Source organism: Notolepis coatsorum (genome assembly GCF_963971535.1).
Source record: "Notolepis coatsorum genome assembly, chromosome: 18".
NCBI lineage: Eukaryota > Metazoa > Chordata > Actinopteri > Aulopiformes > Paralepididae > Notolepis > Notolepis coatsorum.
The window spans coordinates 48,116,931-48,133,419 of NC_140182.1; the positions used below are offsets into that span (position 1 = coordinate 48,116,931).

Here is a 16,489-nt window from a genome sequence, read left to right on the forward strand (position 1 = left end):
ATAAGCTTGCAAATGGAGCTTATGGAGCTCACATCTAGTTGTGCATAGCATCTGTTTATGGAGGTGAGGTGATAAAAAAAAAAAAAAAGGATTATTCACAGATTTACACACAACAGCTCTTAACAACGTAAGAAAACACAAAGACAAACCATTTGAATAGTCTTTATTAATTAGACTGCCTGCCCTGAAGGAACCGAGACTGGACAGTATGGAGTTTTGAACATCATAGATCATCATCTATGATCAACATCAAGATCATAAATTAAGCAGAACAGGTTTAATAAAAGGAACTGTGAAATAAGTTATAAAAGTTGTGTATAAAAAGAAAAGTCGGTATCAAAAAACGTTTAAAAACATTCATGAAAGTTAAATATAAAATCAAACACAACAGACAATCCAATGGTCCTTGACTTAGTTGAAAAACCAAAACAACACTGTCCGTGTGGAGGGGAAGCCCTGTTAGTGCTCCTCCTTGTGGTCCCTTGGCAGTGTGCTACTTCACTGGAAGGGCTACAGCGTTCCTCTCAGGAGAACTGCAGGACCTTCTGCAGGGTTCTCCTGAGCTGCAGCCGCTCGTCAGGGTTGCTATCCGGAATCATGCCGGCGCTCCTCTCCGCGCTCAGCCGGACGGACGGTCTCTTCTCCCTGACGCCCTGCAGCCCGGCCCGGGTGATGTTGCGGCAGAAGTCCACCCGGACCTCCACCAGGCTGTTGCCGTGGGCAACCACGGCCTGCAGAACGCGGTCGGTGATCCGGACGCAGTTCTCCAGACGGAGGCGTCGGAGCCTCCTGCAGCCGTGCAACACGGCCACCACGTCCTGGTCGCTGATGTGTCCGCAGCCGGACAGGGTCAGGCCCAGCAGGTTAGGGCACCTGTTGGAGAGATGGCAAGTCGGTCAAGTTGAGCATCAGCCACCAGAGTGACACATGGTGGAGTGGTAAATGAGTGCTCTGGATGTGTCATCTCTGTAGGTATTATGCCTTAGGACATGTACAGTATATATGTAGCGAGGGATTGGTTTGTAGAAGCAGTTCTGCTCGGCGTGTGATGCTGGTTGCGAGATGATTCAAGCCATATCTCAATGGACTGTAAACAACGTCACTGAGGCAGCAACCTGACCCTTTGTTTCATTATAAAGGGTGTGGGGAGGGGGGGGGGTGTAAGGCTGTTGATGATGGTGTACATAACAATTGCAGGACGTTACTTTGTGGTTTAATAGGCTGCCTCTTTTTTTAACGTATATCAAGGTGTGTGTGAATTTCCGAGGACATTCTATTGATGATGTCACAATGACCACTGGTCAGTTCACTTCACATGAAAATAGGGGGAATTAAGGACAGTTCCCGGTTATCAGGGGCGCCTGCAGCACATGGCTGACAGACACACACACAAAGCTGATGGCAGTAGCCCTGATGCAGATTACATAAAGGCTTACATAATCTTACCACTTAACCACATGTGAGGCAAACAACATTCCAGTTGCCTGTGCGTGTGTGTGTGTGTGTGTGTGTGTGTGTGTGTGTGTGTGTGTGTGTGTGTGTGTGTGTGTGTGTGTGTGTGTGTGTGTGTGTGTGTGTGTGTGTGTGTGTGTGTGTGTGTGTGTGTGTGTGTGTGTGTGTGTGTGTGTGTGTGTGTGTGTGTGTGTGTGTGTGTGTGTGTGTGTGTGAACGCTGTTAGGAGTAACTGTCCCAATAGCCCCTGTACATGGGACAGGGCAGCCAGCCCCACGTGCCTCGCTTTCATTGTTGCACAGGGACCATTTGGGGGCTTTATCAGCGGATGTGATTGCAACGGTGTTGACACTGACTGAAAGCCAGGGGAGGGATTTGGTGCCGACAAGAGCTCATGAGCCAGTGGTGTCGAGGGGGTTCAGTTGTTCTCAGTTGAACAGCAGGGGAGAGTGGGATTCGGGGGAGAGAAGGTACAGTGCGTGGAAGTAAACACCACAGGGATAGAAGCTTCATCAAGCCGTTATATAATCATACGCCCTGCTCCCGTGGCTCCGCCCCTCCCTTTGTGCAGATGTTTTTTTCTTTGGATGAAGGCTTTGCTCTCTACACAACACGCTGTCCCTCGTGTTTCACCCTTGTACAAAACAATACAATCAACTGTATTTCTGTTATTTTTTTATTATTCTTTCTCTCTTTCACACACACAAGACAGATGGACACAAACACACACTTAAAGGAAAACTCCAACATTTTGGGAAATTAGCTTATTTAACATCTTCCCTGGAGTTAGACAAGAAGATACATATTTTTTTTGTCTCTGTGCGTGCATTTAGCTTTGGGAACAGTCGCTCCGTTAGTGTAGCTTAGCTTCATCACTGGAAGTGGGGGGGGGGCCGGGGCCTGACGTTCCCTAACCAATTGCAGCCACTCTTATTGTCTGGGACCAAATACGGCCACGCCCCACTCCCAGCAAAAAGTGGGAATCTCTAGAATGGGTTTGGGGCGGCGCTGTATACGGAAGTAGCTCTCAAGGTGACGATTAGACAACACTTTTTTGTTGTCAGTAGATGGCAGCATTGGTTTAAAATTAAAGGCTGAAAATGTTGAGAACTACAACACTGCATTTCCCAAGAGCGTTAGCACAGGTCGCAGGTCACTGGGATGGGTCTATATTCTCCGACGTGATCTGAACAGCGCTAAACTATTACTGCGACCTCGGTATAGCGACCGAGAATGGCCAACTAATTATCTTAACAAAAGTGCGCTGGTAGCGTTACATATGTTGTCTAAAGGGGGACATATGGTACAATTTAAGATTCTAATGATTAATCGGCATATAAAGGACAAGATAAAGCATCGTTAATTTGTAAGAAACCTCAATGAAAACGGCACAGGGTGCTATTGTTATGAAAATGTGATAGAATCATATAAAAATGTGGACGCATTTGGCCTACGTTCCGTTACAGGGTCTTACAGTCACCAAATACAACTCCAAAACGTTCCTGTAAACATGTTGTGACCTGTGTATTCACCACGTGGAGAAATAAAAAATAATTGAATTAGACAATTACGTTTTATAAGCAAATATACTCTGAACTATTTTTGCCTAACCACTCGAGTCTCTGGGCGCAGTCAGTGGTTTCAACGTGAAGCCGTGTTTGTTGATATTCTCATTCCTTCAAAGGATCCGAACCGATTGAAGTTTATGGATACAATGACTTAAAATCCTTTTACCTTGACGATTAAAAGCCTCCCCAATTTAGAAAACAGTAATCCAATGGCTGGTATTGATAATATAATACTAACTACTGCACGCTCGGAGCTAACCGGAGCTAACACAGAACAGGATGGTAAAGCAAATATAATGACTTCCTTTCTGGGGTTTTCAAAATAAAAGTGCAACGTTTATAGCAGCGGAAAACGTTTATTTTGTACATTATCTAACGTTAACACGAACCTAAACTAACTTTAGGTTAGTTGTAACGTTAGTTTACACACACACACACACACACACACACACACACACACACACACACACGTGCATTCAGTTAACACTTTGGCTGCCAGGAAACGTGTTTAGACGTCATTGCCGGCCATGCTCAAGTTGCCGGAGGACGCTGTACAGCGTCCTTATATCAATATTTCAAAAATCTGCGATCGGATTCATATGTCCCCTCCGCTGGCCTGAGATCCACCAGGAGGACCCACTGAGCTCTCTGGCGGTTCAGGAGCGCCATCTGGTGGCCGATCGGCGCAATCGCTTAAACAGGAAGTGGCATAGGGGTTGTGCTGGATGTCCGTATTACTTCCGGGCACTCGCTATAGGTCCCGGCATTCTAGCTCGTCACAATACACAGTGATCGATTGCCAATAACTCGATAAACAACATGATTTGGACGTATATACCATTATACAAGCTGGAGATGGACCGGGTAAATCTACATCCCATAATGATAAGATTTCTACTCTACGATGATCGCCCAACGGCACGCGGAGACTGGGGTGAGTTTTAGCGTGTAACGTTACCGTCTTCGATACTAACTGCTATTATCAACATTTGACCCACATTAGATGATTGGTATAACGCTGCCCACGGAATTATAAACGCCCCCTAGCCCATCCGGTCAACATCAGATGACGTGTAGTAACTTCTAGAAGTACGTCTAGTTGAAATTTTTTATATCGCGCTGATTGCCATAAAACTGTATTGCATCATCAATATAATGCATTTGGGGCTATAGATCACGTTCTGGAGAAAGCTGCAGAAAGAGATGAAAACATACTTATACATTAGACCATACTTTACTATGAATATGTGAATGAAAATTTTTAACGTTGCTACACAATGAACAATACATATAGGACTTTGAATGGGCCCTAATAATGGCAATGTAGCAATAGAATTTAAAAAGTTATAGCCATGCAAAGAAGGGGTACTTCTCCATAGACAAATAGAGCCGGCAACCTATATCATGAATTTAACCCAAGGCAACCAAAGTGTTAAGTTGGAATATGACTAATACAAACAAAGTTTGTCAGGTACATGCAACACAGATTACAGTGTTTACATCTGTCTGCTTGAGAAAATACCATGTTCTGCAATAAGAATTATTGAAGTGAGATGAACAGACTGAACTTTATTGTATTAGATAAAACATGTTGACAAAGTTTTACTTTGCAGTTGAAAAAGGTAATAAATAAAATAAAAAAAATAAAAAATAAAAACACAATATTAATATCGCAATACTCAGTGTATCGCGATATATTTAGTACCGCGATACTATCGTATCGTGACGCAAGTATCGCAATAGTATCGTATCGTGAGGTCTCTGGCGATTCCCACCCCTAATAATCAGTGATGGATTTATATCTATAACCTGTAGTTTCAACCTAGCTTTTGCAACAATGGCAATCAGTGATGCTTTATTACTACCTGTAAGAACTGTCAACAGAAATGTGTTTATGTATTTATTTCCTTTGGAACAGTTAGGCTAATCATACAGTATGTGTGCCTGCCCTTTACCTACCAGGTGTTACATCTGACGAAGAGAGAGAGTATGATCCTCTTAAATAAGTTGTGTATTCCTTCACTTATTATCTCTATTTTTAGCTGCAACCAGCCTATAGGTCACTCTGACGGTCCCGTTAGTTGGTTGGTCGGTTGGTTCACAAGAATTTCTCCATTCTCTAGCGGCCACTGGTTTCGCCCTAGAAGCCAGGAATTTGGCACGGAGGTCAAGTGTGTGTGTGTGTGTGTGTGTGTGTGTGAAGACGTATGTGTGTTTTCATGCCAATTGGCTAAAAGTGGGAGTGGCAATGGGTGTGGCCTATCACAAAAAAAAGTTGCAGCTATTGCAAATTTGCATTCGTTAGTTTATGGAAGTATAACTGAAGCCATTCTAGTCTCAGCAATCACCTTATTATGTACTCTCTTCCTGTGCCTAGGGGAACGTGTTTGGGAGCATGTGAGGCGTGTCAATGGCAAACGTGTGACCTTTGGCTCGGTGACATCATTGTCAGGACAGGGATTCCTGATTATTAAAATGTATACATTTTTTGTATCCGTTTATTGGACAACGTTGTCATATATAATGTATTAATTTGATAAAACTCTTATCGGTTGATTGTTGATGCTGCGCCATGTTCCTTTCCTATCCAACGTCTGTAAATGTCATTGTGAGTCAAAGCGCTTGTTGCACACTGTGGTCTGTTAACAAAGTGCTTCCTGGTCAAATAAACATTCTCACTTCATGACAGAAACCTAAGCTGACGGTGTCTTTCTTTTGTTTAGATCCAACTAAAAGTTCCACGAGGGCACGTCACCTTTCATCTTTTGGTCCACTTAAAAAAGGACTAGGTCTGGTACTCTGGTTCGTTTAAAAAATCACTCACACAGACACATCACAGACACATATAGAGACAGACACATAGGACACACACATTTACTGACACGTGCCTGAGTTACCCCACTGCTGTTTACAGCAAGATGTCTGTCATCCGGGTGTGTGTGAACAGAACATATCTTCAGAGGGTATCATTATCTGGCCTTCTACCTAGCCATCTGAAAAGCCTCTGTTCTGTGGGAATCAGGGAACCAATCAGGGAAGTGCTTGTGCATGCCACATCATATCCATATGGCCGAAAAGGAGGAGCTACGGATGGGTTAAAAAAGGGTAGCGAGGAGATATGGTTTTGGTTGTGCTTTGTCAAATTTTTTATGAATTCTAATGTTAATGTAAGTTGCCCAAAGCTTCCAATGATATTCCAATGTTTTCCCCCCCTTGAGTTCGACTCATTTGCATGCATGGGAATAGATGAATGGTTCCAACGTCTTGGGCACACCAGATGAAATACAGCAAGTCATGAAGTAGGATTTTGCAAAGGCATCTGTTTTAAGCTCTGCGGTAAAAGGAAAGTGCAGAAAAACAAATTCCATCGCCCCAGCGACCTCAAACGACCTTAATCATCTGGTACTCATAGCAGACCGTTGTGTAACGTGACAGCCAATAGGATAGGTGATGTAATGTGACAGCCAATAGGATAGGTGATGTAATGTACAGCCAATGGAACAATGGAATAGATTAGGCTGCAGAAAAAAAGAGGTCACTATGTTTCTCTCTACCTGTTGTTTCTCTCTGAGCTTGTTGTGACAGCTAGAAGGGACACTACAGTCTACTGGACAGTTTGGTTTTGAGGTGGCGGAAAATTTCAGCATAAGGCCATGGCTGAAGTCCACACACCACCCCTCAAAACCCTGTAATCATCTCCCTATAATGACCTGTTTGGTTTATAACAGGTATTTTGTCCGGTCAAGTCATCCAGTGAACGCAGAAAACTCAGACATACATCTAGCACTCAACTCGTTTGGCCTCATCGAGCGACCGGTTTTCTTAAAGGGGAGACGTTGGATAAAGTCAAATTCCAGAAGGGAAACTGTTTGAACTACAGAAATACGACTTTGTGTTTATACCATGCCGACGATTACACTGTGGCAGGGGGGGGGGGGGGGTCTGCCATTTCAACACATAATAGTAATGTGAATTCTGATACCGTGAGTCACTTGCCTAATCAAAATGTTTTATGGCTTCATTTTCATAATAACGGCTGCATTTCAGACAGCTGTCGTTTGAATACCATTACGTTTGGGAAGTAAACGAAGTTACACCATATAAAAATTATGTTTTTTCTTTCTTTCTTTCTTTTTTTTAACATGGCTTTTCCCTTTTCAGAGCAGAAAGAAAAAGGCTGATCCGAGCCTGGCGTCAAGAGCGTGTGAGGAAGAGGAAGAGGCAGGACCGAGGCAGACGCACATGTTCGTTCCTCTGACGACAACAAAGAGCCAATTGTAGGCTCCACCTGCCTGTGTAAATCTCCAGTCTGGAGCAGACTGGGATGGTCTTGACTCGCTCTCTTTATCTCCCCCACAGCTTCTCCTTCTCCTCCTCCATCTCCTCCTCCTCTCTCTCCGTCACGTGCCTGGTATTTTTTTCTCCTCCTTTCCTTTAACAACCTCGGAGGGCTTATCAGGACGCCGTTTGGCAGTAGCTTGAGGCGGAGAGATTGGGAACAGACGAAGTAGGCGGCCCCATCGGTGGAGGAAGCCTAAACAAAACCCTTTTTTACTTTTTTTTTATCTACTTTTTTCTCCCATCCCAATATCGTATCGTCCAATTCTACCCTCCCCTGTCTCGAACGTTCTTAGGCCATGCCTCCCACAAGCCGGCTGCAATGTGGACTAAGCCTTACATCACGTGTCCCCTCCGGTACTCAAGGAAGCAGCAGTCGCATCTTTTCACCTGCACAGCGCGATCTCTCAGCGTCGGTGGTCTGCGTTTGGAGGGCACGCCGCCCCCGTCGCTTCATGATTCTGCTGCGCAGGCGCACCAACCGACCTGTAGGAGTCGCTGTCCACAACGTCCGATCCCCACCCATCAGCTTCCCACCCCCTAACACTGCCTATTGTATTAGTATGAACGACCAGCCAAGCTGATAGCAATGCGGAGAGCTGGGCTCAAACCCAGCGTCTCCTGCGTTGGTGGTGAGCGCCTTGCCCACTGCACCACCTAGCCGCCAAAACACTTTTTTACTTAAAGTAAAAGTCTACGCTTGTGTGCAATGCTGTTCTGGTAAAAGTCCTCTGTTCCAAATTCGACATGTGTTCAAATGACTATGGTGTTCGATTGTGTTTTAGTACCAGGAGTACTGGTACTTGTTCTGTTCTTGACTTATTGTTATGTTTTCTTCTTGACTTGTTTAAAGAAGACATGTACGGCCCATGGGGACATTAACGTGTGTTGTCGGGCCTTATAAATAAATTTGATTTGATTTGATTTGATTAGTACAAGTTATTCCTGGTGTTTCAGAGGTTCTTTGAGGTTCCATGTTTGATGCAATAACCTCTTTAGGTTGTTTGACGACCCTTAGCTGCCAGAGTTGTACCCTTCCTGCTGACTTGTTGTACAGAACTTGTAAGTCGCTTTGGATAAAAGCGTCAGCTAAATGACTAAATGTCAAATGTAATGTAAATGTAGGTATAAGCTAAATTAGTCGACGGTACAGGTGAACTCATCTTGATTACTTTGCCTTTAATAAGCTACTCCCTCAAAGTCATAAGTGTATTATAACTGCAAAATCTTTTTTTCCTTCAAAGTAACTGTATAAAAGTAAGACACTCCCTTTGGAAATGTAGCAGAATAGCAGTAGAACATTCCATAAAGTGTCCCTCAGGTAAAATACAAGTACTTAAAAACGTTACTCAATTAAGTCCTAATATTTGAAGACATAGCCACCTTGGGTGTTTCTAGTTTTGACTAGTCAGTCTTAACACCTCTGGCAGGTTTCTCAGGTTTCACAATACAGGATAGCCTCACACGGGGTCACACTCTCTCCCTGAGCTCCTCTGTAAACGAGCCGTCCCCTCCTGCCTGCCCCTCGCCCCGTGACAGCAGTGGAGCGTGGATGGCCAGGCGCCCTTTCACGCCAGCTGTTATTACTGGTTGCCTTGGAGAGACTTTCCAGAGAGCTCATTGTGCCTCCTCTCGGTGAGGATTTCGTCTTTCCGAACAGCTGCACAGAAGGCCACAACCACAAGTCGGTGGAATCGGCACGTTCCACCAAGTACCATCAAATTCAACCGTCGGATGAATCATTCATAACTGAGGATTGTGACTCGTATTCTGATAATATTAAGGTATTAAGACGGAATCTAAATTTTGAAGTAGTTGATACACCTGTCCAGCTGTCCTTCATCCGATAGTCTTATTGCAAAAGCGAGCTATTTGTAGTATTAATAAGGCTGATTACTATGATCACACAAATCCATTGTTTATAAAGTCCCATGTTATAAAATGTAATGATTTAGTTTATCATAATAATACAAATAATGTACAACGCTAAAGCAAAGTTACTCCTTGACTGTGTGCAAAGGTTCTTCTCAATACAGGAGAGCAAATATGATTTGAGATGTTCGTATGTTTACCGTTCAAAAAACTAAGAAAGGGATTCAAACGAGATGTATTTCTATTGTTGGGGTTAACTTGTGGCTATTTTTGAGGGTTACAAGTGTGAATTTCTATTTTGTTGTTATTGTTTTTGTTTTGGAGGGAAGCTTAATTTGATAAGAATATAGGATGGGCATAATGAGCATCATGCTTCAGGCTGTACCTTTTCAGTCACTGCCAAAACAAAGACTATTGACCTAATTTACAGTCTGGAATGATTGTATTGTGTGTGAAGACTGAATAAAACGACTACTACTACTGTATCACTTTTCTCGTCTCTTGCAGCAAATTCTGCATAGCATTTTTTTGGGGGTCTGTATTAAGAACACAGTGAAAATGAGGCCAGGATGTTAAACGTGACTGTTCTTATCTCTCCCTTTTGTCAAGGCAGTAACGTGTTAGTCTGAGCGCTGGCGTCTGATCCCATCAGTATTATCTCGTGGAGGTGGAAACCGTGGGAGGTTCTGTTTACACACAGCCATTCATTTTGAAAGGATTTTAAGGGTGAAACGAGGTAACCGGTCTCTGCAGCACTTCAAGATAAACACAATGGATTTTAGTAAGATATGTGCTGTTGGGAAGAGAAGGGTCTGTTTGCCATATGCCCTGTGGTGTGTGTGTGTGTGTGTGTGTGTGTGTGTGTGTTTTGACAGGCTCCCTGAGACATTCAACAGGGCAGAGACATTTTTCTTAACTATGTTTTTGTTTGCTAGTTTGTTTTTTCATAAAGTTCATTCATGGAATTCGTTGCCTACAAATATCTCTCCACCGTCAAACATGTCCTCTGTTTTTGAAGCATGTTATTTAACTAATTTTCCAAATAAGGCTCCAGTGATACATACTCAACAAGTGACCATGTCTAATGCATGTATGTATTTCATCACTGATCATAAAGACAATCAATACAATTAAAGTTTCATGTTGCAAAACAGGGAGGGTAGAAGAATCACAAATAAAGACTCACTTTTGGCAGACACGGTCTAGGAACGTGCTGACCAGACTCTGGTGTTTGCTACAGATGTCCCTCTGGAACGAGGTCTTCATCCAGTCCTCGATGTTGCAGACTTGCTGGACCCTGCTGGAGTACCAGCATATGGCCAGGAAGCGTAGCGAGGGACCCAGCACAAAGTTGTCCCGCCTCAGCTCAGACGGGGCGCTGAAACTGAGCAGCGACCAGAGGCGGGGATCCAAGAAGACGTCTCGGAGCCGGCGGCAGGCGAGGGACAGACTCTTCCGGCCGTCCTTGTCCAGGAAGGAGAAGAGGTGGAGGAGACACTCCTGGTTGAGCTGGGTGAGCTGCGTGGTGAGGTGCATGGTGAGAGGCCGCGGGGGAAAGACAGGCCTCCTCCCCAGGGTAGTGATATGGCCTGCTGACACACAGCAACAATGAGCCTGCCGTCTGCATTGTGTGGCCTAGATACATGATGCCTCCTTCGGGGCACACTAGAGCCCAGCACATATAAGGCCGTGCATGGAGGTTATTTTTGGAGGACAACTGCTGGTGCTTTGAGATGGAAGAGGGTGTGTGTGTGTGTGAGCCTAACACCCCCTTCCCATCTGTCACATGGCACTCAACAGACAGCAAACAGCCCTCCGGACCGAGCCAGATGTTTACACTGGCCTAGCCCAGTTCTCTCTGTGTATCTGGGGTCTAGCCCTCGCATATACAACATTAATGACCCGTTTCGGGACCACCGGCTTTCTTCATATCCAGTCACACTGGCTTGAGATCACAATTCTTGACTAAATGTAAATCTTTCGATTAAACAAGTTCACCATAGCTTGAATGAGATAAGACCTCCACCTTGGTGAAAGTTGCTGTTGCAATAGGATGTATTGTTAAGAAGACAATACTGTGAACTACTATGTCTGTCTGTGTATGTGGTCCTACTGCACAATGTGTAGAGCTGAGAGAATATTCTGAAATTACACGAGAATGCCAGTACAACCTAGTTACGACATTTCCATTTCATCACAGGGCACATTGCACAAAATGTACTCATACCCCCCACACTCACAATCTCTAGCTATATCCTGCCTCTCCTGAATCAGAGTACACCAGGTCTATTAACACCACAGGAGATTGGGCAACGTCACCGCAGGGAGCATGATTACAGCCTGTACCGTGACTGGGTATGAGTCATGAAGAGCTCCCACAGCCCCACAAACACAAGGCAACGTGAGCTCCTCGGCAGCTTGTGATCTAAACTCCTAAAGAAAAGAGGGAAAGAAAAAAAAATGCCACTTGTGTCTATAATGACTATGAGTAGCGAGGCCACAGACAGCCACCTGTGAGTGGGCTACGAAGAAGAGCAGCTGCTCTTCTGCACACCGGAGGGCATTCCTGCCTCAGCGAGAGGGCTGCCTGGCTGGCACGTGTCCTGAGGGAAGCTCCTGTGCGCGCGGGTGGGTGGAGATGTTTGATAGTGAGGGGGAGGGGAGGGGCGGAAACAACAAAAGTCCTTGATGGGGGGGGGAATAATCTGCACGTTTCTCTCGATGTTTTAGTTGGATAAGTATCTGTTTGATTGAAAACTTTAATAACAACTAGATAATAATCAAACTAGAAAGAAACAGACTAAGAAACGACGTAAACTCCATGATCAAAACTGCAAAAAAGAATTTCATCAATGACAAAACTGAGGAAAACAAAAACAAACCACGTGAACTTTGGAAATTACTCAATAATCAACTAGGATGCAGTAAAAAACTTAAAACCAGATTCTCAAACATAAACATAAAAACGGACAACACGCTCATCACAGACAAGCTGGATGTAGCCAATTACTTAAACATTTTCTTCACAAACATAGCCACAACACTGGTAAACAAACTACCCTCCCACTCAGGGCTTTATGGGGTAGAACACATAGTAGCTTACTACAAAAACCTAGGGGTCCGCAAGGACGACTTCAAGCTGGAAATGGTAACAACAGATGAGGTACTCAATAAACTGAGCGCCCTCCAACCTAACAAGGCCACTGGCCATGACAACATCCCCTCCAAATTCCTCAGAGACTCAGCAGCCGCCATCACCCCAATCATCACACACATAATAAACCTCTCCATAAAACAGGGACACGTCCCCAAGGACTTCAAAATTGCGAGGGTGACCCCTCTGCACAAAAAGGGCAGCAAATTAGACCCAGGCAACTACCGCCCTGTTTCTATTCTCACCTCCATCTCGAAAGTCATGGAAAAAATAGTCTACGAACAGGTCGAAAAGTACCTAGCGGAAAAAAATCTAATCTACGAATTCCAATCTGGCTTCAGAACATCCCACTCCACTGACACATGCCTTCTCTATTTGAATGACCACATCAAACAAGAGGTGGACGCAGGCAAATACTGCGGCATGGTCATGCTGGACCTACAAAAGGCCTTTGACACGGTCAATCACTCCATTCTGATTGACAAGCTAAAAGCAATTGGTTTTGATAGTCTATCAGTGAGCTGGATGCAATCCTACCTTGAGGGGAGGGAACAGATGGTGGAGGTAAACGGTACCCTATCCCCCCCCCTCACAGTGAGCTGTGGTGTTCCACAAGGAAGCATACTAGGACCGCTACTGTTCCTAATTTATGCAAATGACATGTCGTCAGCTTGTGACTGCAACTTGTTCCTGTTTGCGGACGACTCAGCCCTGCTGGTCTCTGACAAGAACAAGTTACAGGTTGAAAAAACCCTCAGCTCGGAACTAGGCAGAATCTGCATATGGCTCGCTGATAACAAACTATCATTACACATGGGCAAAACAGAGTCCATTCTCTTCGGTTCAAATAACAAACTCAGCAAGACCGACGGCTTCTCAGTTACAGTGGGTGACAATATTGTCACAAGGAAAGATGAAATTACCTACCTGGGTTCCATCCTAGAGGCTAATCTCTCCTGTGACAAAATGGCATCCAATGTAATAAAAAAAGTCAACCAACGAACTTGATTCTTGTACCGGATCTCCTCTCTGGTAAACAAGAATACCCTGAAGACTCTGGCAGGAGCACTCATTCAGGGGTACTACGACTATGCTTGCACCTCATGGTACCAAAGCACCTCAAAGGCGCTAAAAACAAAATTACAAACATCTCAAAACAAACTGGTCAGACTACTGCTTGACCTTACTCCTAGAACCCACCTCACCCCTGCCCACTTTGACAACCTAGGATGGCTTAGAGTAGATGACAGAGTACAGCAACTTGCAATGGGCCTGGTCTACAAGATACACTACACGACCAAGGTACCCATGTACATGGCAAAATACTTCCCAAAGGTCAGTGAATACCACGATCACAACACCAGAGGGAGCTCCACAAATCATGTTAAACCCAGATTCGGCTCAAATAAGGGACTAAACACGTTTCGCAATTATGCCACATCAATGTGGAACGCCCTACCCAAAGCTGTAAAGGAATGTGGATCACTACCCACTTTCAAAACCTCTCTCAAGAGACACCTACGGGAGACTGCAATTCAACACTGGCCCCTGTAAATATCCTAACCCAACCCCCTCCAATGTACAGTCATTTACCTAGTATGGTTTTGTCAATAGTCCAATGTACAATTTTGTTTGTTTGTACAGAGTCTCCCCCCCCCTCAATGTACAGTTTTGCTTGCTTATACAGTGTGCCCCCCCCCCCCCCCCCAACCACCTCCAATGTAAATTACCCAGTATGGTTGTCAATATCCCAGTGTACCCAACCCCCCCCACCCAACCTCCTCCAATGTACAGTTTCTACGTCAAATGTATATACTCCCTTTTCTTGACTCCTTCTGTATCACAAACAGTACTGTATTTGCAAATCTGGTATGTCATAAATGTATAGATGTAGCAGTACTGACTATCTGTATGTCATGTATGTCATATATGTCCTGATGAATTGAAAATGGGGGACCCTGGTGGAAACAAGACGAAAGTCTTTCTCTGGTCTGCATCCCCTTAACAATTGTGTGTATTGAGCTGTACTGTATTGTACCCATTCTGCAATCTGTTAATAAAGTTTTCAATCAATCAATCAAACAGATTGCAGAATGGGTACAAAACAGTACAGCTCAATACACACTATTGTTAAGGTGAAATACTTTTGTCTTGTTTACATCAGGGTCCCCCATTTTCAATTAATCGTAACATATGACATACAGATACAGTACTGCTACACCTGTAACTAGGCTGTGTATTGATTGATTTATTGATTGAAAAGTTTATTAACAGATTGCAGAATGGGTACAGTACAGTACAGCTCAATACATACAATTGTTAAGAGGATGCAGACCTGAGAAAGACTTTCGTCTTGTTTCCATCAGGGTCCCCCATTTTCAATTCATCATATGACACACATGACATACAGATAGACAGTACTGCTACATCTATACATTTATGACATACCAGATTTTCAAATACAGTACTGTTTGTGATACTAAAAAAATCCAGAAGAAGAGTATATACATTTGACATAGAAACTGTGCATTGGGGGAGGTTGGGTAGGTGGGGTGGGGCTGTACATTGGAGGTGGGGGGGGGTAGGGACACTGTACATTGGAATACTGACATACATTTGACATGGAAACTGTACATTGGAGGAGGTTGGGTAGGTGGGGTGGGGTTGGGTGGGGCTGTACATTGGAATACTGACAAAGCCATGCTTGGTCTTTATTGTACAACTGGGTTAGGACATTTGTAGGGGCCAGTTTTGAATTGCAGTCTCCCGTAGGTGTTCTTTGAGAGTGTTTTTGAAGGTGGGTAGTGATTTACATTCCTTTACAGCTTTGGGTAGGGCTTTCCACATTGTTGTGGCATAATTGCGAAACGTGTTTAGTCCCTTGTTTGAGCCGAATCTGGGTTTTACATGATTTGTGGAGCTCCCTCTGGTGTTGTGATCGTGGTATTCACTGACCTTTGGGAAGTATTTTGACATGTACATGGGTACCTTGGTCGTGTAGTGTATCTTGTAGACCAGGCCCATTGCAAGTTGCTGTACTCTGTTGTCTACTCTAAGCCATCCTAGGTTGGCAAAGTGTGCAGGGGTGAGGTGGGTTCTATAGGAGTCAGGTCAAGCAGTAGTCTGACTAGTTTGTTTTGAGATGTTTGTAATTTGGTTTTTAGTGCCTTTGAGGTGCTTTGGTACCATGAGGTGCAAGCATAGTCGTAGTACCCTTGAATGAGTGCTCCTGCCAGAGTCTTCAGGGTATTCTTGTTTACCAGGGAGGAGATCCGGTACAAGAATCGAGTTCGTTGATTGACTTTTTTTATTACATTGGATGCCATTTTGTCACAGGAAAGATTAGCCTCTAGGATGGAACCCAGGTAGGTAATTTCATCTTTCCTTGTGACAATATTGTCACCCACTGTAACTGAGAAGCCGTCTGTTTTGCTGAGTTTGTTATTTGAACCGAAGAGAATGGACTCTGTTTTGCCCATGTGTAATGATAGTTTGTTGTCGGCGAGCCATATGCAGATTTTGCCTAGTTCCGAGCTGAGGGTTTTTTCAACCTGTAACTTGTTCTTGTCAGAGACCAGCAGGGCTGAGTCGTTCGCAAACATACATACAACAAACATATCCTCCTATCTGTAGGCTGTGTATTCATATCCTCCTGAGACCGAGCAATTCATTTGTGTACACTGTAGTGCCCATTAGGTTTAGCTCGATTCCTCGAATACTATACATGTCACTCTATTGAGCCCCGACGTTCCGTAGAGGACAAGTTGTCCTGGACAACCGTAGCTTTCCAATGATATATCATGTGTTGGGGTGTGACAATGCAAACTTGCCTTTTTTGTCTTTTCAAAATGGCTGCCAACACAAAAGGCACATTGCACTGGAAAAATATAGATAAGCATGATATTCATATTTAAAATGTTTTTGATGAATTGATTAACTAGTGCACATCAGGACTTACTGTATGTTTGTTTCATATTTATTTAGTAGACAGTTCTATGTCAGAGTGTGAGAGACGAAAGATGAAGAGCCAGATGAAGTTGATTAAGACCATCAGTCTTCTGGATGCTCTTCAGAAAATGGGCATGCCTGCTACTGGGACAATTCA

General features: G+C 44.1%; 1 protein-coding gene across 1 annotated transcript; it reads right to left on the minus strand.

The window, feature by feature from the left end:
* Positions 1-146: 146 nt before the first annotated feature.
* Positions 147-11,596, minus strand: fbxl22 (F-box and leucine-rich repeat protein 22; the record flags this gene model as incomplete). Its single annotated transcript, XM_084335196.1, is given in 5 exon segments — positions 147-873; positions 10,417-10,767; positions 10,769-10,815; positions 10,817-10,895; positions 11,577-11,596. Coding segments are annotated over 5 exon segments (846 nt in total). The 3' UTR covers positions 147-524.
* Positions 11,597-16,489: the final 4,893 nt, after the last annotated feature.